This window comes from Gracilinanus agilis, chromosome 3, assembly GCF_016433145.1.
Source record: "Gracilinanus agilis isolate LMUSP501 chromosome 3, AgileGrace, whole genome shotgun sequence".
Taxonomy (NCBI): domain Eukaryota; kingdom Metazoa; phylum Chordata; class Mammalia; order Didelphimorphia; family Didelphidae; genus Gracilinanus; species Gracilinanus agilis.
Window position 1 is genome coordinate 655562000 of NC_058132.1, and position 23526 is coordinate 655585525.

The 23526-nt window shown below is 43.9% G+C and overlaps 2 protein-coding genes across 3 annotated transcripts in view; one reads left to right on the plus strand and one right to left on the minus strand.

Annotated features, from left to right (window-relative positions):
• The window catches only part of KCNAB1 (potassium voltage-gated channel subfamily A regulatory beta subunit 1), a 434965-nt gene extending 431884 nt beyond the window's left edge, over window positions 1-3081 (plus strand). Inside the window, exon 14 of the mRNA XM_044669530.1 lies at window positions 2762-3081. Within this exon, the coding sequence (XP_044525465.1) occupies window positions 2762-2851 (90 nt within the window). The 3' untranslated portion in view covers window positions 2852-3081. The remainder of the gene's footprint in view (window positions 1-2761) is intronic.
• Window positions 3082-10951: 7870 nt separating this feature from the next.
• Window positions 10952-17506, minus strand: SSR3 (signal sequence receptor subunit 3). Of its 2 annotated transcripts, none has more exons than XM_044667698.1 (5): window positions 17293-17506; window positions 16351-16477; window positions 13055-13153; window positions 11840-11971; window positions 10952-11215 (listed from the first exon to the last, which is right to left on the minus strand). In XM_044667698.1, exons 1-5 carry the CDS (start codon window positions 17423-17425, stop codon window positions 11149-11151), a joined length of 558 nt encoding a protein of 185 aa, XP_044523633.1. In that variant the 5' UTR covers window positions 17426-17506; the 3' UTR covers window positions 10952-11148. The 2 variants fall into 2 exon arrangements, with proteins under 2 accessions (XP_044523633.1, XP_044523632.1); XM_044667697.1 differs by having other exon boundaries at window positions 11840-12001.
• Between the last annotated feature and the right edge of the window lie 6020 nt (window positions 17507-23526).

Genomic DNA, 23526 nt, shown 5'->3' on the forward strand with positions numbered 1-23526 from the left:
AGGAGAGGAGAGGACAGGAGAGGAGAGGACAGGAGAGGAGAGGACAGGAGAGGAGAGGACAGGAGAGGAGAGGAGAGGACAGGAGAGGAGAGAGATTACATATTTTCAGCAGGCACTTTGTGTAGAGACTCAGACTGAGATGAAGTGGGTAAAGCCTGGATATGGTCTCTTCAAATCCCTAAGGAGGATTATTGTTGGAATGGTCTAGTGAAGGGTTTAATTTTTCTGTACTCCTCCCAACTTCTCCCTGATGACTGCAGATTACCCTATAAGAATTTTCCATTATTTAAGTCATCCCTATTTTCTGATTATTTTGCCACTATGTCTCAAAAATTATGATATAAAATTATTGAATGTTGTCAGTTATTAATATAGAATTTAATTTTATATGTAATATATTATAAATATATCATTTTGTTGGTTATTAATTTTTGAACAGGAGAGCTACAACAGAAAGGACTGACCCATCTGTCTAAAATAGCTTGGGGTTTTTTTATCCTAGCCTGGAGCTCTGTATTATAATTGAGGATGTTATCCTTTATGAATTTTGATGAATAATTTTTGATAATCTTCCAAAAATGAGAATTTAAATTGAATGCAGAGTTTGTCTTCTGGTCTTGAGATTAAAATCTCAAACTAGGTAGCCACAATTATCTGGTGAGGGGGATGAGCCAGCACTTGGGAGCTTTATCACCTTCTAATTGTCTCTTCTTGGACATGCCAAGTGGAATATGGGCAGAGCTGAAGAGTGGCCCTACCTGGTAAGACTAGAAAAGCACAGTGTGAGCTAAATGGTCATACCCCCAAAGTCCAAAGGTGGAGACCAAAGGGAAGAGCACCATCTACTGGTTATATAGAAAATAGATGTTCCACCTAAATACCTAAGTAGTTAAAAACTTGGTTTGTTTTCATTAAGCATCATATCATTTAGTTATTATTAATAGTTTTATTTTTATAATTATTAAATATTTATTGATTATTCTATATTATATATAACATATATAAATATTGAATTACTGCCAATAATAAATATATAATGATTAATTAATAAAACAATCAATTATTGGTAGTAAGTTTAGATTAAGTCAGATAGTATGGGGGGGGGGGGGTCTTAGCTAGAACAGGGAGCTGAAGGCTCTCCTTAAACAGGAGACTTAGAAGTTGGGTGGAGCTAGTTTAAATAGTGCTAGGGTCCTACCTACCAGTTTCCTTTATTCCCTTCATTAAAATAAACTTTATTTCCATAAGCCTAGGGGTGTTGTGCTTTTCACTGGCCCTGGGGAGTATATAATAATATAATACAAATTTGTTATATATTTATTATTGACAGTAAGTCAAGATTAAAATTTTGATTTTAGTTTTCAACTTTAAAACTGTATAGGCCACATGTGTCTTTGCTTATATCTTTGTGGCAACTCACAACTTTATGGCTAGTAGACTAGATCATCCTTAACTCTTCCCAGCTAATTCTTTCACAAACAAAAGAAAGTCATAACAATGAATTATGCTTAGATGAAGATATGGTCATCTATAGTAGTTGATACTACAGTAGGACTCTTTGGAGAAGAACAGATTTAATCAGTAAGAGATTTCTGGACAAAAACATCTGGTCAAATACACTCACAGCTCTCTATAGAACTCTATACTTTGACCCTTCAAAGATCTCTGATTGCCCTTAGAGGTAATCTCTCTGCAGGTCTAGATCGTGGCCCCTTTACAACCTACCCAACTATCTTGTTGAATAGAGACAAGCCCCTAAACTATGTTCCCCAGCAATGTGGCTGGCCACAATTTGAGTAGATATATAACCAGTAAATAGGTCTACATTCTCCTTTTAAAGTCATCTTCTGTCTTTTTTGAATATATCTTTATATTTCTCCTCCATCACAATGGAAACTCCATGAAGGCAATAGTTTGGGGTGGGCTTACTTTGTATCCCGGAGCTTAGCAGGATGCCCGGATGATGGCACCAGATCAATGCTTCCTAACTAGTCCTGCCAGAGCTGCATGGACTGCTGGCATTTGTCCTGAGAATGGAGGATCATTGCTTCACCATGAAATGGCATTAAGGGTGTTGGGAGAGCACTATCAAAGTGTTTAAGAGGGGGGCAGCTGGGGAGCTCAGTGGATTGAGAGTCAGGCCTAGAGACGGGAGGTCCTAGGTTCAAAGCCGGCCTCAGACACTTCCCAGCTGTGTGACCCTGGGCAAGTCACTTGACCCCCATTGCCCTCCCTTACCACTCTTCCACCTAAGAGCCAATACATGGAAGTTAAGGGTTAAAAAAAAAAAGTGTTTAAGAGCAGGAATAGAGGACAAATGGCACTTGTTTTTGACTATCCAATTCAATTAAATACAATAAGAAATCATAAAGTTCCTCTCTGTGACAGACACTGCTGGTCAGTGATGGTATGGGGGACAGTGTTGGACTTATAATTTCGACTTATAATAACAATATAATTTGGAAGATCTGATTTCAAATTTTGCCTCAGACAATGCCACCCTGGGTGAATCTCTGCCCCTTTGTTTGTCTGTCTCAGTTTCCTCATCTTTAAAATGGAGATAACGATAGCACCCGCCACCCAGGGTTGTTGAGAATCCAAAGAGACTGCCATAAAGGGTAACAGAAATGTTTGCTAAAAATTGCCGTTATTATTATACAAAGACAAAAGCCACCTAATCCCCTAGAAAGCTCTCCTCCAAGTGCCTCCATTTTGCTTGGAACTCTCCATCCACCACCTTTTCTTTTTCTGCCCATCTCAGGTTCTTCCAAAGATGACTTCGCATGTGGTGAACGAGATCGACACCATCCTGCGGAACAAGCCCTACAGTAAAAAGGATTATCGTTCCTAATAGGTTGCATGAGAAGACGGAAGTGCATGGTTAAAGCAGGGGCTTGTACACAGTGCCGAACTGTACCAATATCCAGTCATCCGAGTCCCTTAGCAGCCTCTAGCGTTCCCGGATCCTTCGAGGTGTCTGCTGTCGCTACCACTGTGCGCCAAGGTCCGAAAGCACATCCGAAGACTTAACCACCGACAATAGCGATTCTATTTTCTTATCTATGACTAAAGCTGCTGATCCCTGCGTTGTTGCTCTGTGTACCTCATGCTTATGCAATGAAAAGTAGATGGAATATATATACATATATATATATATATATTAAAAAAAGATTTATAACCTTCAGGTATTTGGTAACTTAAAGAAGGCTGTACAGATCTATTTTTTCAAATGAACAAAATCCACAGATGCGATTGTGAGCTATCAAAACTGAAGGATGACTTGGCTGTAAAGGCTCAGTGAGGCTTAGGAAGCAGGAATAATGTCAGGACTCTTTTTCCTAAAAATCAAGTTTTCTTTCACTGGGTCATTAATAAAGCTGTTTGTTATTATCGATGGGGACCTGGGAATGTCATGGGCATAGAGTACCCCCCAGCATGGAAACTCCCTCCCCTGAGGCGGATTGGCGATTTATGCATAATGTAGTCCTAGCTGGTTCCCTAGGGCACTTGGCCACACAGCTAGGATGTGTCTCAGGCAGGACTTGAACTCAGGTCTTTCCGATTCCAAAGGCAGCCTCTACCTTGTCTGTGTTACCTTTACTTTTGCAGTTTTATCCGTTGTGGTTTGGACCCAAAAGACCGTTTTCTCTGCCTTTGTCAGTGTTCAGTCATGTTGTGTTTGCTTACAGATGAAACGGAGCGTTGTTAAGAGGATGGATCCGGTCAGAACTCACCGGAGATGTTAGGGTGACTTTATGAAAGGGAGATGAATGTACCTTCTATGGAATCTTAGTTCTGAATAAATCATAAGCCAATGTATCCACAACAAAATATTCACTTCTGTCTATTTGATTCCAAGCTCTTCATCCATTTGACTGTCGCTTGTAGGTTTAGCTTCTGAACGTTTCACTAGTTGAGCTTTCAAGACATACATGAGCTCAGTTGCAATTTAATATTATACAATGCCCAGAAAAAGCAAATGTTCAACCCTAAAATGAACAATCTAATGCTTAGTATTTTGGGGGGAGACGTCCACAGAAGGGAGTCCTGCCTTTCCTGGAGGTGCTGGGTCACCTCGGCAGTAGGCCTGGGTCAGTGTGGAATCCCTCACTGACCCAACTGAGAAATAAGTGAAAACATCCTGACCACTCGGTCACCCCAACAGGCGCATTAAGCCATAGCATGCATGAGAAGCAGCATGGGCTAAAACCAAACCGGTCTGGTCAGGCACTGGTCCATCTTGAACTTGAGTTGTGATCCACCCTGTTGCTGAATGAACTCTTTTACTGTTCCATCACCTCCTAACAGCAATGTTGGGAGCTCCCCACCCACTCCTCAGAGGAGAGGAAGCCTGTCTTTGGGTTGGTGGTCCAGAAATGATCCGACCACCAGGAAGAAAGACAAAATTTCAACCTTCATTTTCTCAGCAACAGGACCTGTCACTTTTACATGAAACACTTTGAACCCAAAGAACACGGAATTGTAGAATTAGTCTAGACTTGTATTTACTTTCTTTACAGAGATGAGAGGTTCACTGCTGAATCTTAAAGGGTGAACTTGGGGCACCAGTAATTCTTCTTTGATGATCACGAACCTGTAACTATTTCATGAAGATAATTTTGTTCCCAGCTCCCATCCTCATCAACCCTGAGTGTCAGATTCATGATGGGAAAAAAAAAAAAAACCTTTAAAATTCATTCTGTATTCCATCTGACAGTCTACCATGTGTATACATCAGATGTGGTGCCATGTGTCAGGAACTGCAATCTATTTACTGTACATTTGCTTGGAGATAATAAAAGTATTTTGTGCATCTTATCATCTAACTAGAAAGTTTATTATTCAATGTTTTGCAAAGCAACACTTATGTAACATCACAGAACAGGAAACAATCCATTGAATGGGATGTGCTATTGCTGTCAAGACCAGATGGGAAGATAGAGGACAAGCAGAAAAAGGGGGAGCATACAACTATGACATAGGACCTTAGATTATGAACCACCATAAGGAGTCAGTCCATAAACACTCTGGACTTTGAATCAAGAGATATGAATTCAGCTCTCCATGGGACCTCACTGACTAGGAGGATGCTAGGATAGAGTTAGAAAGACGAGTTCGAATTCTACTTCAGATACTTATTAGATGTGTAATCTAGGGCAAGTCACTTAATTTCTCATGATCTCCTCCTTTAAAGAGGTGTTAAACTCTAAAATTCATTTTAGATTTAACTCTATGATCTTATATGTTTCTTCTAATTAGAACAAAAAAACAAGGTTAGACAACCAGGCTTTTGTCCCAGGGTGCTAAATTTGAAGGATATTAATAGTATTTACTCCTTCCACAACATAGAAATAACAGAGTTCAGTGGCTGGTTAGTAATGAGTAGCAAGAATAACAGTAAGGATTCCTTCCTTTCTCTCTTCCTTCTTTCCTTCCTTCCTTCCTTCCCTTCCTCTCCCCCTTCCCCCTTTCTCCCTCCCTCTCTTCCTCCCTTCCTTCCCTTCCTCTCTTCCTTCCTTGCTTCCTTCTTTTCTTCCTTCCTTCCTTTCCTCTCTTCATTCCTTCCTTGCTTCCTTCTTTCTTTGCTTCCTTACTTCCCTTCCTCTCCCCCTTCCCCCCTTTCTCCCTCCCTCTCTTCCTTCCTTCCTTCCTCCCTTTCCTTTCTTTTTGGAAAAAAGTAACAGTGAGACTAGAAAGTTATAGATGAAATACAAAGCTTCCAGACAAAGGGTTAGGACAGGCTCCCCACTCCCTTGTGCAGTGGTTTATGCCATGATCTCTTTACTCCCCTGCCCCTTGAAACAGTTCCTTCTCAAATAAGAAAATCTAGTCCAAGTCCCTCACTTAATAGATGAGAAAGTAAATTCATAAAAGTTAAGTTATGGGTATGGGCCTCTTGCTGCTTTGATCAGCTGGGGTTTGAGCTGCTCCTCCCACGCCTAAGAATTGTTGGATATGGTGCTGCTAATTCCTCAACAGGAAAAGAGGAGTTCTAAAGAGAAGGAAAATCATATGGAGTTTCCAAGTGAAAGGAGTTGGTTGAGACTTTGCATGAATAAAGCCTTCACTTGCTTCTGGACCTTCAAACAGAAGGCAAAGTTGTTACTGAATAGTACTTGGGACATCCACAGACACTGCCTCCCACCCCCAAATCCTGTACATTAATTCAAGAGTCCTTAGCCATGTTTGCGTCCTGGATCTCTTTGGTGGGCTGGTCAAGCCTATGGACCCCTGCTCAGAATAATGTTTTTGCTAAGAGTGGGAGGAAATACTAAATTTCAGCTAAAGATTAGTTAAAAAAAAAAAAAAAAGATACAATCCTTTTCTCAACTAAATTCCCAGCTTCCCTGCAACCTAGAGGTCTGTGGACCCCCAGATGTCAACCCCCACTAATTGCAAGGGTTTTCTGTGCCCCGCTGGGGAAAGATCTCTAGGAACCTTTCCTTTTTTTAAAGCGAACAGCGAACATTGTGCTCTTGGAAGCAAAATTAGCAGTCACGGACCTCAAAGTCACAGCCAAGATGGCAAGAAAAGAACAGACGGGCCAATCGTCCCTGCATTTCCTCCCTCCCTCAGGTCCCCCCACAAAAGCAAGTGCCAACGGGCAGCTGGGTAGCTCAGTGGATGGAGAGCCAGGCCTAGAGACAGGAGGTCCTGGGTTCAAATCCGGCCTCAGACACTTCCCAGCTGTGTGACCCTGGGCAAGTCACTTGACCCCCATTGCCTACCCTTACCACTCTTCCACCTATAAGTCAATACACAGAAGTTAAGGGTTTAAAGTTAAAACAAAACAAAACAAAACAAAACAAAAAAAGCAAGTGCCAAGGTGTGGCCCAGGGATGCCTGGCCATTGGCCCCCTTCATGTGCATCGGTCACGGGGGAAAGAGCAGCCCCAAAGGGAAGGCGGGCAGGCAGAGCCGGTGCCCTTGGTCTTCCTCTGATTTCCATAAATAACTGTCATCATCCTCCGGTTGCTCTTTCGATCTGCCTCTTCAATAGCTGGGAATGCAATTAAGCCCTCCAAATTAGGACGCTTTTCTTGTTAAAATGAAATCGACCCCCAACCCTAAAGAAGAGCTTTAAGGAGGTCTAAGATTGGGGTGCCAAGAAAGCTGAGGTGTCAGGGAGCTCCCCTTAGCACAGAGCCTGCCGTTGATGGGGATGGCCATCCCTGGCGGTCCATGACCCTCTGCTCCAGACCCCTGTGTCCAGGGGACTCTGCCCAGGCTCGTGTCCCCTCTGGCTCTCCAGAATTGGGGAGCCACATGAAGCGAACAGACCCAGAATCATGAAGCACAGAAGGGACCTTAGAGGCCTTTTGGCCCATCGCCATATTTCAGGGAGTGCAGTGACTTGGCCAGGGCCACAAAGGCAGTCAAACAGGGATTCCAACCCTACCCCAATCCCTTACTCTCTTCCCCATCCCCTCGCCCCCAGGGCAGCCAGTCTCTCAACAGCAGAACACTAAAAAGCCATGAACACTAAAAAGGAGATGCCTGCATCTCCTCCCTCCGGTACTGGCCTGGCCCAAGACGCCAGGCCCCAGGAGTCCCCCCGAGTCAACTCTGCAGCCAAGAAGCAACGTCAAGGGGGAGGCTGAGTCCAGATAGCAGGACAAACGGTTCAAATTCCTCAGGAAATGGGACCTCCCGTGGCTGCTGGGGATTTCTCCAGCCTCAGAGATGTATTTGGGGAGCAGCTAAGTAGCACAACAAGGCAGAGGACACAGGACTTGGGGGTCTGAAAGACCTGAGTTCAAATCCTCTCAGACTCCAGCTTTGTGACCCTTTCAAGTTCTTGGCCTCCATTTTCTCAGTGGTAAAATGGGAATACGTGCACCAAAGAATCAAATACAATAAACCTTCAGGGGCCAGATCACTGAGCTAGTATTAGATGGTGGTGGGAAGGGAAGAAGAGTCTGGGGGCCTCGTAAAGAGCCTTCTGTCCCAGAGGAGGCAAGAGTGAAGGCGCTGCTGCCCAGGAGGAGGACTGGATCGTCTTCACCTTGCTGTGGAGGCAGCCGGACTCCCATATAATGCGGAGCCCAGAGAAAAAACTCTGCTTAAAGGAAGGGGAAGGATGGGGCGCATCAGGGACCCTCCAGCTGCGTCTAAGTACTAAGGTCCAATTTTTAAAAAGCTTTTTTTTTTTTTTCATTAAAACCGGGATCTAAGGGAAATACAACTTCTATCGGAACCAATAAGGTGTCCCTCTTTTCAGGAAAGGGGGGAAATGATGGGAAAATATATAACGTGGAGGGGGGAATCTGTGTGTCTACAATAACTTCAAGATTTGTGAAGCATTTGATTTCCGTGACCTTTCTGGACCCGCATAACCACCTTCTGAGGTAAATGCCACCCCCCTCCCCCATTTTACAGCTAGGGAAACAGAGGCACAAAGCGATGACACGGCTTCCCCAGAGGCCTGGGTTCATGTGCTGAGGCAGAGTTTTAATCCAGGTCTTCTGGTTTCAAGCAGAATTCTAAGCACTCCTCTAGGAGATAAAGACAGGGGGGAACCCCTAGTACAAAGCCCTAGTAGAGAGGATGAGCCCTTGATAAAAAGCCAGGGCCAAGACCCAGAGGACAACGCCTCATTCTTATAAACGGGTCCTGGAAGAAACAGGGGGACATTCTATGGGAAAGAGCCGGGAACACCATTCTGAGGGGGCCGAAAAACAAGAAACCCGGCAGGGACAGCTCAGGGCCAGACAGACCTCTCACCGGCCTCCCCCCTTCAAGCTATTCTGTGGCTGTTTCGATAGAAACGACCCTAAGAAGGGGGGCCCCAACCCTGCTAGGGCCGCTCCTTAAGCTGTCAGAGCCCGGGTGGGCCCGGGGATCCCCTGGGAAGCGGCCACATGGGTTTCACTGGCATTGAGCGGCTGCCATCTAGTGGCAATTCTGCAGCTAGGGCCGGCCCAACCCTGCGTGTCGGAATCAAACCCTGAGGTGACATTCGGAAGAAATGCTCTGCCCATGGAGGAGCCTCAGCAGCACCCGTAGGTGGCCCCACACTTGGGCTCCTTCCTATCAGACGGGCTCGAGCTCTCGGCACACTTTGATTGTCAGAAACGTCCCCAAAGTCTTTGTGCCCTTTTAAGCCTTCACTTGGAATGTGACGGCTTAAAAGTGCAGGCTTTACACGGGGCTGTCTCTGGCCGAGGATGGAATGTTCCTGAGCTGTATGAAAAACGATTTCGTTAGTCCTGAGGAGGACGAACTGTTCTAGAACAAAGTGGGCCAAACCAGAACAATTTGGACCACAACGATGATGTAAGAACAGCTCTGAAAGATGTGCAGAAATTCTGGTTAAAGCAGCAGGGCCTGGACGTGTCTCCAGAGGGCCTGGGGAGGCATGAAAGCCTCCTGAGAGGGGAGGGGATGACTGAAGGTGCAGAAACACACTTTTCTGAGCATGAAATAAGTGAAGGAAAGAGAATTCCGAGGGAGAAGGGCCTCCACGGGGTAACTGTCCCCATCAGTGAGTTCTCTGTACGTTTCCCCTCCGGTCTTACTATAAATTAATGATTAATGAGGGCACCAGGAAAAATTAAGAAACGTCTTCCTGAGGACAAGGAGGTGGCTCAGTGGATTAAGCCAGGATCAGAGTAGTAGGTCCTGGGTTCAAATCTAGGCTGTCACTTCCTAGCTGAGTGATCTTGGGCAAGTCACTTAACTCCCATTGCTTAGCCCTGACTGTTCTTCTGCCTTAGAACCAATACATAGTAAAAGTAAGGGTTTAAAAAAAAGAGAGAAAGAAAGAAATGCCTTTCTTTGAACTATTCTATTTAAAGAAACTAAACTCATGACCTCTTACATTTTAATGTGCCCTATCAGCATAGGAGTTCCAACGACAGACAGATTAACATCTAATAAAGATGGTTTCATGGAGCTGGAAAGGCTCTTACGAGGCTACCCGATCTGGCTCAAACTCCTCCAGGTCACAAGGGAAGAAACAAAAGGTCTAGAAAAGTTCAAGGATGGGCCCGAATTCCTGAACCCAGTTCCTGACTCCCCGTCTCCAGGTTTCTACCATTACAGCAACTCCAGCTGTCAATAAAGAACGCGAGTCTAACTTTTTCTCTTAAATCCCAAATGTAGTCGGAGAGTCTCGGCAGCACAAGCTTCATACCCTCGCTGGGGCTTTAAAGAGTTACCAGATGTGGTGGGGCCCGACAGCGAAGCAGAACGTGAAGCCGCCATCCCGTGACTACGGGTCCCGCTTACACAATGCCCACTGGAAGGAGCTGGCAGGTCCAAAGCCACAGGAAGCCTTTTCCCAGACTCTTCCAGGATTCCGTAATGAAGACCACAAGGTTTCCTGTGGACTCTCAAAGGCCAACATTCAGTGGAGAAACTTGTTGACGTTTGCCTCTGGGGAAGTCAATGACATTTCGAACCCAAGAAGCTGAACCGACAGGGTTGACTCGGTCAGTATGACCGAGTTTCTGACCACATGGGGCTAACGCTGTAGAGATCATTAAAAAGTGAAGGATTTAACAGTATATCCTTGTGTGCCTGGCAGGATAATTCTTCTGGGTTTTTAATAGTCCCCTTTAGATAACAATTTTTTTAAAAAATCATAACTTTTTTAGTTTCCCACTATGAAAAAATGTGGATGTCCATGCTTTCTTTTAAATGAAATATTTCAAATTCTAAATTTAGGATAGTTTTTGGTCTGTTTAAAAGTACAAATAAGGCTGCTGATGAAAATAAGAAAGGAAAAAAAAGACTTCATTTTGGCATTTGCTGTTAAAAAAAATTATAATTTTCTACTGGGAACACAGAGAACCAGTTATTAACTTCTTGCTATTATAAAAACAACAGAACAACTCAGGTTACTGTGACCCCTGACAGGTCAAGGAAACAAGTTATTTTCTGCTCAAATATGATTATAGCATATTACAAAGTACTCTCTACTGTTTAATAAATGTTCTGGGACACTGAGTTTTCTGATCAACTTATTTTATTATTCCAACAATCTGTCAAAAGGAGTCCCAAAACTGAAGACTATTTTACATTTTCTTAGTTTTAAAAAACATACACAAAACCTGTTAAATTTGACTATAAAAAACAATTCTTGTACGTTTCCTTCCTCTTCTGCCCACCATAGGCCGCCCCCCAAAGAAGTATCTGTTTCTTCATCTATTTGGAGCCGGTAGACAGCAGGGCAATCAGGCCTGACGAGGCACTTATGGATAAGATATAGTTCCTGAAAAGGGTTAACTGTCAAGGAATAATTTGAATCCCAACATGCCTAAAGCAGAGGAGCTTCTTTCTCCATGTGGTGAGTAACACAATAATCCACAACAAATCTCTAAGACAGAGGACCACCAGATGTGAGAAATACCAGCAGAAAACCTGCCACCATCTCTAAGATAAAGTCTAGAAGGCAGGGGAGGAGGCCAATTCATCTGAACTGGATTTAAGCTCTAAGCACCAGGGCAAGTGTGAAGGGACAAGCATGAAGGCTGGTGGCTGTCCCCTGGGCCCCTGGTCATCAGGCCCACCCCTCGGCCACCCCTCGGCCATCCGGATCTCAGGGTCTCGTCTTCAGATGCTTCTCCCTGGCTGAGAGCCTCCTGGGCATTCCCACAAGACTGTGGCTGGCTGGCTCTGCCCCTCTGACATCTCCACCTATCTGGGTCACCCAGCTGCCCAGGTATCTAGTCTTTACCGAACCCCAGGGCTCTGGACCAACAGGGCCACTCCCTCCAGTCCCCCAATTCTACTGAGGAGCTGAGTCAGAGCCACGACAACAAAGGGTCTGGCATCTCCGGGAAGGCTCCCAGGCCTCGGCTGCCCCTTCCCACCCCCCCCTCAACTCAGAGGATACACAGTTGGGTTGAAGTTCTTGAGGATGAAGAAGGAAGCAACAATGACCAAGACCAGGAACAAGGTGTTGTTGTAGAAGATGGAGAAGGTCGTGGCTTCATAATCGGCGACTTCGTTCTTCTTCCACAGGATCCTGCAGCCCAGGAGACAGCAATGGTGAGGCCTGAGCCCGTGAGCTCACCCAAGGGGGCAGGTTGGGGGGGGGGGGGGCCGCCATGCTCCAGGGTAACGAGCCACAGGCCATCCCTTCCCCTCCCTCAGAGGGCCCGTGTCTTTGGGTCTGGAGGAGGAGGGGCGCCGAACCACCCCATCCCTCAGCCTCACTAGAAACAGGAAGCATGAGGCAGTGCCTGCTCAAAGAGAACTTAGATTTTTGGGGGGGAAATCACCTCCACAAAGTAATTCTGGAAAGGATGGGAGGGATGTTAGGAAAGGCTTGGGGTTTGGGGGAACCTTCCAGGCCTGAGGGGCAGCTTGTGTAACGGTCCTGAGGGTGATGCCAGGAGGAAGGCCAGTTTGGCTGCCTGGAGAGGGAAGGAAGGCAGCTTTAAGGGTAAAGGAGGCTGCACTGGAGGCTGCACCAAATCCTGTACCTCTGACAGCTGGATGAAGGCAAGGAGGCCAGGAGGACTGATCAGAATGTCACATGTCCACCCCTTCCAGTCCTCCAAACCTGTATTAGGCTGGGCCCAGGGAGGTACAGAAATAAATCATCTCTCTCATAGACCATCTGGAGTCTCTTAGGCAGTTAACTCCCTTATTCATGGGACTGATTTATCCAGGCCTCTTCCCGATTTCTGCTGCTCACACTTTTGGCAGCCTGTTGTTCTTAGCACTAGGAGCTAAATCAGAAATTGGCAGGCGAAGGGGCAGAGAGAGCCCCACAGGCCCCCCTGCTGTCAGCAGCTCTGGCCAAGCCGGGGGGAGCGGAGCTGGCAATGACAGCAGGCGCCATCTCCCAGTTCCCCATTTACAGAGATAACCACAAGCTGGCTGGGAGAGATCAGAGCACTCGAGACTGGAAAGAACCTGAGAGGAAACTCTAGTGTTCAACCTTTCCTTTAACCCCAGGGGAAATGAGAAGAGGGTTTGGGGAGCTCACATGACTTGCTCGGGGTCCCAACACAGAAAACCTCCACCTCCTTTGATCAGAAATTCTAAATGCCCCAAATATCCTTCATACCATTGTGAAATCCACAAACCCTTCAGTTCAGACCTTTCATCTTTCTCTTTCCGGGACATCTTCCTGTTGTCGGCCTCAGAAAGTTTCCGAGTCACTTCTTTGGAAACGGCATCCTCTCTCTTCTGGGCTACTCTGTGGGGAAAACAGCACGGGTTCCCACAAGCTCTGGGTGTGAACACCCTGCCTGAAACAGTCTGTCCTCACCATGACTCTGGGCAGCTGTGGGATACTTTACGTGAGAAAAGAAGCCTGAGGAATCCTCAGCCTCAAATTTAGTTTAAAAACACAATGTGCTGTTGGCCCAAAGGAGGCCAACTGACCATGCTGGTACCAAGACACTTTCCAAAGCTCTAAGAGTCATTTGGTTTGGATTATTTAAAGGACAGAAAATGTGCTTATAAATGTAAAGTCATAACCACAACTTTCCCCCAATACCAATTCTATTTACCACTCATTTCCTAAACAGCCAAGTTGACATGTCATGTTCTACTCATTTGACTAATCAGCAGTAACAGGCATAAGAATTCATTGCCCTACCAATAATTAAGGGGTAACCAGCATGATTCCGGATACACTGAATTTTCTCTGTGACACCACATGGACAAAGGGGAGACAGCATAACATGTCTAAATATCGTCTGAGAATGGATCCCACATGGTGACCTCAAGAAAACAAGGAGATGGCCCCAGGAGGATCCTTGAAGATGACACGGGGTCAAGTGGAAAGAAATCACTCCTCCCAGGAATCAGGCCAAACCAACACAATTTGAAACACCAAAAGGTTAGACATGATCTCTGCCTCAGGTCTGCTTTTTGATCACCAGGGCAAAGAAAACAAAAGTCTGATGACTGTGATGAATAAAGTTGCTAATGGAAAGCAGGAATGCAATTCAAAATGATCTGGTAAATTAGAAAAATGGTCTTCGCAGAAGCCAATTCAACCCAACAAACCCTCTGTGCAAGGAGCTAACCTAGAGTCTGAGGAAAAGAAATATCAAATGAAAATCAAATGGCACAGAAAAGTTGCCCATGTAAAAACCCAGAATCACACCAAGACCAGGAAGATCAACTTGGCACAAAGAAAAAAGAAAAAAACAAGTGATTTGACAAAGGGGGAAGGGAACACGTTACACACCAGGGAGGAATTTAGAGGCTACAAAAACTGAATATAATCCACTTTGAGGCTCACTATCAAAAACACCAGGTTAGTATTGCTGTACTAAAAGGAGATGCTTTGTTAGGTCTGGGAAAATAATCTTTCCTCTGAGCTTTAAGTAAAACCAGATTTCTACTGTATATAAAAAAAAAAAGATGTGGAAAAACAAAAGTTTCCAGAAATTTAAAGTATTTAAAAATACTTTAAAATTAAAAAAAAAAATTTTAAAAGCCCATTTGGGGAAGATAAAAGGAACTGGGCTATTTAACCCAGAGTAAAAGCAACTAAAGGAAAATGAACTATTGTCTTTAGGTAAGTAATAATGAGCAGGTCGATTTTGGAAGGAAGGGAGAGAGGTGAAGGGGGTAGAGAATGGAAGGAGGGAAGGGGAGAGGGAGGAGAGGTTTAAGATAGAGGAGAGATTTGGTTGGGTAGAAGTCCAGTATTGACCCTCGGAGGAATGGAATGCCCTACCAAGAGATGCTATGGAGTCCCTAATCCTGGAGAATCTTCAATAACAGCTGACCACATGTCAAAAGATTCATGCACTCAAGTTCTGACGCCAAGGCCAGGGAAAGTATTAAGTCTATGGGTTCTACAGAGAATCTATGAATGGTCCTCTCACAATCTCATAGTCCTTAACACCCAAATTGGTTCTAAAATACTTAGCACAATGCTGACCCATGAAGCATATGCTTGTTGACTAAAATGGACATTAAAACCCAAAGATGATTAGGATTTAAGGTAGTCACTGCTCTAAGGTTGAGAATCTTCTGGATCAATCAACAGTGGTGCTGGGAATCTATAGAATCCAAAGTACTGACTCAGACACACAACACCATAGCACATATACCATAAAGAAAGAATGAAGCGCACAGCTGGAAAATGCCAAGTACAACCTTGGATGCAAAGGTGCAAGAGGAGCCCCTCCAGACAAGCCCTTCCAAAGCTAAATTTCCTGCCGAGTCTTAGGGAAATGCTTGGTCCAAAGAGATGTTAAGGATGGGGAGCCTGGATAGTAGAAGGAAAGGATGGAAGGCAGATGAGGTTGGAGGGGTCTAGCAGAGTCAGCTGCCTCAATCCAAAGGAGGATCAAAAGCCTGGGAAGTGAAAAAATATGGGGAGATGCTGGAATCTCAATGGTTCTAGCAGCTCATGAAAGATGAGTTAGGCAAAAGAGAGATGAGTTACAAACCCAGGGTTGAAGGAATGAGATCTATTTCTACCTCAAGCAGAAGCAGGATAAAGGGAAAAGGAAGCAAAGTCTGAGAGACCCCAGAGGGAGAATCCGGCTGCCTTGGGTCTTGGGGTGTTTTCCACTGAAAAGATTTCCAAGGGCCTCCAAAAGATCTGGTGCTAAAAGATGCCCCAAGTCCACGAGACTCATCTATTCACAGAATATGAGTCAAGGGACCAGCTGTCCAGTCCCTCCTCATTTTAGAGGTGAGGAAACACATTTATGGTGACTTGCCTGATGTTCTATGGCTATGATGAGGCAGAGCTCAGAGGAGATCCCACATAAATACCCAGGTCAGATCCAGTCCTGCTTCAGCAAATCAATGTGAGACGTAGGAGGAGAGGCACGAGAAGAGCCAAACTTGTTTGTAACTGAGCACTAATTAATCTTTAGGAACCATTAGGCCTGCCAACAGTCATTTTAATGAGAAATAAGAATTCCTCATATTTTTCCTAGTATTGTACTAAATTCTGGGACAGAAAACATAGCTGGGAATGCCTGAGGAGCAATGGAAGAAGACAGGAATCCTCTCGAAAGGATCTTTGCCATTTCCCACAGCAGATGCCATTTTTGAAGGGCATGTATTGATATACGGAATGCACTCACTATGCCAAAAATTCAGTCAACTTACTTCAAGGATGGGGCTGTGGGGATGTTGTTGTTTCTACAGGAGGTAGTTTTCTGCAAAGTCTTAATAAATGAACAAGAACGTTCTTAGGCTCTAATCTCTGCAGTGGAATGATCCCTGTGGTGTATTTAAACCTATCAAAATCTTTGGGTCAGTTTTTCAATAATATCTAAAAGTAATTCAAGGGACTATTAAGAAGAATGGGAAAAAAAAAAAGCATTGCTAGGAAACTAAAAATCCCAAGAAGCTCTTAATGGGAAAAAAAATCTTATTATTTCTTTATTAAACTTTCACCTGCAAAAGACTTACTTGTGTTTCAGAACAAACTTGACATTCTTGTATGCAAAAGCTACCAGGTAGGTGCTGACCAGGGTCATGACGCTGTAGAGCACGGCAGACTGCACGAGGTCCATGTGCCATATTCGCCAATAAAGCCCTGCAAAGGACAAAGGCCCAATGGGACTAGAACCGGGCCTCCAGGCACATACCAGGGAGACACAGATTCCTTTACACACAGCGTCCCAAAAGTCACAGTCCAGTTCTACAGTTTTGTAACTTCTCAAGTGTAAATGCTACAAAATCACAAAACACATCATTTGAAAGGTTAATTATTTAAATGCCATTTATGCCTGAAGGTGCCCGTCTTTGTGCACTGCTCCAGCTTCTAGATGCCACCTTCTCAGGGCCCTGGTTGCCTGGCCACCTCGGTCCCTGCTCTCTCTCCATTGGATGCTTTCTTGGGGGGAGTGTCAGGAATGTTCTATCTGCACCAAAATTTCATACTCTGGGGGGATCTCAAGGCCAGCATTATAAATGCAACCAATCCTCTCAGTAGTCCGTCCTCCCTGTGAGTTGTGAGGGTCAGCACTAGTGATGGAAGGAAAAAAGGCGCTGGGAAAGAGCCCTAACCGGCCCTTAGAAGCTCCTAGGCAGAGCCAGGGCTCCATAGGCAGGAGGAGGCTAATCAATGCTCAGTGAATTAGATCCATGCCCCACCCCACAGGGCGGGAGTACAGTTGTCTCCCTCCCAGCCTGAAGCTCCAAATACAGCAGGCGCCTAATCTATGCTTACAGATCCAAATTAGACAAGACATCCCCATTCCCCATCTGCACTTCCACTCCCCCTCCCGGGTAGACAATAGTGTCCCACCCGGCCGGCCTTCCCTAATGAGGAGCCACCTGGGCGGGCTCCCGCGGGCCACATTTGTCAGCAGCAGGCGCTCCCTCAGGCCTCCGGCCCGCAGAACTTACAGATGGGGATGGCCGACACTATGAAGGCGTTCCCGAAGAAAAGCGCTGATGACTTGGCCGACAGGTTACGACTGAAGTCCTGCAGGAGCAGGTCCTCCTCCGACTGCTGCTTGAGGCCACCCTTGGGAGCCATGGCCAGGACCGAGACACAAGCGTCCGCAGCCGGGGGTCCGAAACTCCACCGAAGCCGGTGAGAGCACCAAAAGGCGGACGCCCCGCCCCCCGCCGTACCCCCAAGCGACCCGTCAGCGCGCGTCCTGGGGCGGGACTGCCGTCGCCCTCCCGTGAGCCGGCCTCCGATTGGGCGGCATAGCTGCCAGACTCTGAATTCGTGACGTGTCCGAGCGCCGAGGACATTCACTTCCGGGTCCGGTGCGGCGAAGCGGCGACGTGGCTGCGGGCGGTTGTGACGCAGGGTAGGGAGGAGGGATTTGAGGCCGGTTCAGCCGAGGATTTAAAAAAAAATTTTTTTTAGACAACTTTATTGACAATGAATTTCACAGACACTGACACGGAAGGCCTCGAGGGGGTAGAAGGGAGGTGGGCACGGCGGGGAGGGGGGGGAGGGAAGACAGCCCGAGAGCTGAGGTTAGTGCAGAGGGAGGGAGCTTCTTTCCCTCCTTTGTTCAACTCTGGCATTCATTCAATATTCATTTATTCATTCATTCATTCATACATTCTCCCTCCCAAGCTACCGGCTATTTAACTATTTGCATCTGTGTTTATTAACGTTATGTTTACACTGTGCATTTACACATATTTTAATATTTTAAAATTTTATCTAATTATGTATGTATATTATGTATATATAATTAATAGCTTGTAATTACCGCGTATCTCTATATTGGCATTATATTGTATACACACATATATTTAAATATTTCATAACTTTTATATGTATAGACGATAGTTTGTAATTATTTTCTATCCATTTGTATCTGTTTATTAATGTTGGACTATTTACATATATTTTAATATTTTATATAATTAAATATGTATATTGTGTATATATAATTAATAGCTTATAATACTGTGTATCCATTTGTATCTGTTTATTAACGTGTGTATATTTTTAATATTTCCTAATTCTGTATATGTATAATATATGCTCTATGTTATATCTTGTGTATAACGTATAACTGAGATGTGTCCGCATTTATTAACAAGTTTGTTCTATATATGTACATGTAAAGACATATTTACATATATTTTAAGGCTGCTGGGTTGCATTGGAAATAGAGAACTGAACTTGGATTCAGGAAGACCTGAATTCAAATCAGGCTCAAGCACTTTACTGCCTGAATGACCTTAGGCAAGTCACTTACCCTCTGCCTGCCTCAGTTTCCTCATCTCATTGAAGAAATCTTCATTAAGTGTGCCAGCACTGTAATAAGTCCTGTTGATACAAAAAAAGAGGCCAAAGATGAGGATGATAATGATGATGACTGATGACAGCAACAATAACAGCTCCCATCTCCCAAGGCTCTTTGGGGGGAAGTAAAACCATATAATTATAAAGTACTTTGCCAGCTTTGGAAGGCAAAGTTATGTTCTATGTACCCCATTAGAATGGAAGCTCCCTGCGAGTAATGATCAATTCTTTGTCCATCTGTTCGAAAGCACATAGTGACAAACAGCATTTCTAAAGCTCTTTTAAGATTTGCAAAGCTGCAAAACAGCACAAAGTGGGAGGGTTCTGGCCACAGCTACAGCTGCCATTTAGGTTCTGTTTGAGACCCTTCAGTCCAACCTGTTCTGGGCACGTAGCCCTGCAGATGTAAAGCTCGTCTGTCACTTCTCGGGGTCCTGATACATTCCACAGACGGGGCGCTGTCCTTCCAACTTCCCTTCCAAGCCTGGCCAATAACCATTATTCATCCCTTAAATATCAATTGAGCGAATGTTTGAACAATGTAGACATTGTTCCCTTCCACTCAGTGTAATAATTTAGGTATTAAAATTCCAGGGGTGGCAGGTGAAGATAGAAGGTAAGGAAAGGTTATGGTCTTTTGAAGTGAAAACTGACTCCCAGCATTTATCAGTCCGTCCCCTCCCCCCCCCCCATTCCCCCTAGAAAGCGTGAACAAGTATTTGTTTCCATGACTGCGTTAATAATTAGGATGATCGTTTTGCCACTAGACTTATTGTGTAACCTTGGGTAAGCCTGGTATGTAAAGCCCGGGGAGTGCTAGTAAATGTTTAACTGCTGTCCCTCAGAAAACCTCAACACACTTTTAAGTTTAATCTGCACTATTAACGTTTTCTCCATCACCTCAAGTCCAGACAATTGACAAAACAATCATCACCGTCTTGGTTTATATCCTTTGGTGATTTCTGAGGTCTAAATGCTCTTACTAATCATTTAACCATAGACTCTCCGGGCAGGTATGAGCTAGCTCCAGCATACCATTGTGGAAAGCAAAGCCCTTTCCAAATTGTCTCCATCTTACCTCTCCAGTATTATTATTTTTATTAATATAGTCATGCCTTTTGTTTCTATATCACATTTATTTCTTTTTTAAAGTAACTTTTTTTTATATCCAATTATTCAATTTATTCATTTATTTTAACCCTTCAACTTCTGTGTATTGGCTCGTAGGTGGAAGAGTGGTAAGGGTGGGCCATGGGGGTCAAGTGACTTGCCCAGGGTCACACAGCTGGGAAGTGTCTGAGGTCAGATTTGAACCCAGGACCTCTCGTCTCTAGGCCTGACTCTCCATCCACTGAGCTACCCAGCTGCCCCCTTAAAATAACTTTTTAAGAAATAAACCTTTCGTTTAAAAAACGAAAACAGAAGGTCTTAGAATCAATATTGTGTATTGATTCCAAGATAGAAGAATTTTGTAAGGGCTAAGAAATTGAGATTAAGTGACTTGTCCAAGGTCATTCAGCTAGGAAATATCTGAGACTAGATTTGAACGGAGGGCCTCCCATCTCTAGACCTAACTCTCAATCCACCAAGTCATTTAGCTGCCTCTTATTACATTTATTTCTGAATATAACCCTTCCCCACCTCCACCTAGCCCAGGGAGCCCAAGAAAGACTTTAAAAGTAAGAACAAAATAGCAGTCCAACCAAAGCAGCATGTCCTGCATCTGATAGAATGTGTGATGTTCTTTCTATACCTGCATTGAAAGAAGGACGGGACATTTTCTCAACTCCTCTCTGGCAGCTGGCCTTAGTCATTATAATTACAACATGTTCCATTTCATTTTCTTGGGGTTGGATTTTTTTCTTATCTATAATAATAGTGAATAGTTTTCCTGATTTTGCTTACTTGGCTCTGCCTCACTTCCCATGGCTTTCCAAGTTTCTCGAAATTCTCCATATTTGGGGGCAGCTGGGTAGCTCAGTGGATGGAGAGCCAGACCTAGAGATGGGAAGTCCTAGATTCAAATCTGACCTTAGACACTTCCTAGCTGTGTGACCCTGGGCTAGTCACTTAACCCCCATTGCTTAGCCTTTACTGCTCTTCTGCCTTAGAACCAATGCAGTGTATTGATTCTAAGACAGAAGGTAAGGGTTTAAAAAAAAAAAAAGAAATTCTCCATATTCCTCATTTATGGCATGAGATGGGTGTGCCCCCAATTTTTATCATTCCTCAACTGATGGGTACTTAATTTTGTTTCCAGTTCTTGGCTACACTAATAAATGCTATAGGAATATTTTGATATGGGACCTTCCATACATGAGCTGTGTCCTTACCAATGTGATCTTCAGATCTACATATATTTATTTCATCTTATATCATCCTTCACTCACTTATTGTTCCAAGCAAACTAGCTTCCCTGCGCTGCCTCTAAATGACATCCATCCCCCATTTCTCTGCTGGGCAGAGGCTGCCCCCATGTTTAGAATACTCTCTCCTTGCAGATATTCCATAGAATCTCTGGCTTCATTCAAAACACCGCTCGTAGGCTTTAGACACGATAGTTATTTCCTGAGGTCTCCATTTTTAGTATGCTTTCTTTTTCATTCTTAAAATTATATGTGTAGCACCCCATTGTGGATTGCACCCCCAGAGGTCAATTGCTTTCTTGGGTTCCAGGATTAATTCTGTGAGTCATCACTCGCAACACTTGCTCATTAGCCCCTACTAGTATGCTTCCTACGAATAATGAGACAGTAGATATAATTAGCTCTTAGTCAAGAAATGCATTTACAAAAATGGCATAGTTAAAAACAGTATCTAGGAAATCACCACCCCCTCCCATATAAATCTGACATGAATTCCCCCACAAATACCCACAAAGTCTGTGGGAAGAGTGAGCACAAATTTAGAATACATTAGTAATGAAGCACACACATTCGAAATTCACACAGCCAAAGAAAATCCTAATTCTTTCAGGAGTTACTGTAGGGCCTGAGAATTGCTTTTCTCATCATAGAATCCGTTTGCAGCACCTCTAAAGTGTAGCATCTCTGCTTTAGGGGTTACTGGTCAGGGTCTCAGGTCCCTTCCTCTCTAAAGCTCTCAATCGCCAAGCTAGTTCTCTCTTGAATGCAGAGTCAGCTCTCTTCTCTGCTGCCAGAGCTTCCTTTCCTCAAAGCTGTTTTTGGTCTCAGGGTCTGTATATGTATCTGGAGTGTTTGTATCTACTCCCTCTACTATACCTCAGACTCTTTTATATTAATGAACTTTTAAACAGCTAAATGAGGTATCTCCCTCTGGTCCAGTAGCTAGTAGACAACATGAATAATAGAAAGAGGAAGGGAGAGAAATGCCATCCCATCCTCCCTATTTCCAGAGGTCTCCTCTACAAAAAAAAATCTCAAAAGTCTAGACTCCCTCAAAATCTCAAGTGGTTCCCAGGGCTTAGATATTTAAAGCCCTCCCAACTTGTGTCCAATTTTCATTTGTCCAATGGGATTGTACCCTTCAATTAATTTCAATCGTATTTCATAAAGGGATTACTAAGAGTTATTATTTGTTGTTGTTCAGTCTTGTCTAACTCTGTGACGTTCCTGTCCTCCGAGTTTTCTTGACAGATACTGGAGTGGTTTGCCATTTACTTTTTCAATGGATTCAGACAAATAAAGGTTAAGTGACTTGCCCAGGGTCACACAGTGGGGAACTGTCTGAGGATAGATTTGAATTCAGATCTTTCTGACTCCAGACCTGGTGCTCTATCCCACTGAGACATCTAGCAGCCCCAGGAGGAGTTAACAACATATTAATACATTATATCTCATTTTCTCTGTTATTGTAGCAAATGAGCATGGTGGTAGGGCAGGAAACCTCTCCTTACATAAGACTTTGTATATATTTTATATATTTACCTACTACAGGTACATGGTATATCCCTCTCCCTCTAGTATAATTTAAGTTCCTTGAGGGCAGGGTCTATACCCCCCCCTTTTTTTTTTATCTTTGTATTCCCAATGATTAATGTGGTGCCTTCCATATAGTAGACACTGGATAAATCACTGAGTAAATGCCCGTTGAATTGGGTTAAATTAAGTTTCACAACCTGTAAAACAAAGGGTTCAATTGAGTGATCTATAAATTCCCTTCATGCTCTAAGCACTGGCTGACACTAATGGCTTGGAAATGTCAAAAGAATATTTTGCTAAAGAATTAATAAATTCTCCTCTATAAGAATGTAATCAAACACAACCTTTTAGGAGATCTTTTTGTTAGAGCCTGAGTTTAAAAGTTTATATTTTAAAAGAAAAATGATTTTCCAGTTCGAAAAATATTGAAGCAAAGTACAAAATTGGTGACAGCCTCAATACACATAGGCTGCGAAAAATTGTTGTTTGTGTGCCTAAGGAAACTAATAAAATGGCCAGAAACAGAGACATATCTGGGGAAAATATATTATACCAATAATCACTGATAGAGGTTTTAATATTTTAACTTCCCAAATTCCCCTAGTTTCTCATAAATGCAAGAGTTATCACCCATGTATCATAGATGCAGTACTGCAGGGCACAATAAAATTAAGGTTCAGACTGGAAAGAAATTTTCCCAGTTGTACATTTTAGCCACAGCATAATAACAGCTCTATGTCAACCAAAGTGATGGCCCAGTTTCAAATGGAATGTCTGAGATGGGTTGAGTTCCCTGTTCTAATACAGTTTAGCATCCTAGCATTTTTTTAGACGCCCTTTCACAGTTTAAATGGCCTTAGGGTCAATACTGGATAGCCATGAACTCAAGGTTTCCGAAAGGCTGACATTGGAGGAAGAGTTTAATGAAACGAAAACAAAACAAAAACCATCAGAAAGCTC

Excerpts from the sequence above, each read along its gene's own strand:
- SSR3 (XM_044667697.1), bottom strand. The coding sequence starts at position 17,425 with ATGGCTCCCAAGGGTGGCCTCAAGCAGCAGTCGGAGGAGGACCTGCTC. Across the intron at positions 13,154-16,350 it reads AAGTTTGTTCTGAAACACAA|AGTAGCCCAGAAGAGAGAGG; the intron begins GTAAGTCTTTTG and ends TTTTCCCCACAG. Across the intron at positions 12,002-13,054 it reads CGGAAAGAGAAAGATGAAAG|GCCTCACCATTGCTGTCTCC; the intron begins GTCTGAACTGAA and ends TCACGGGCTCAG.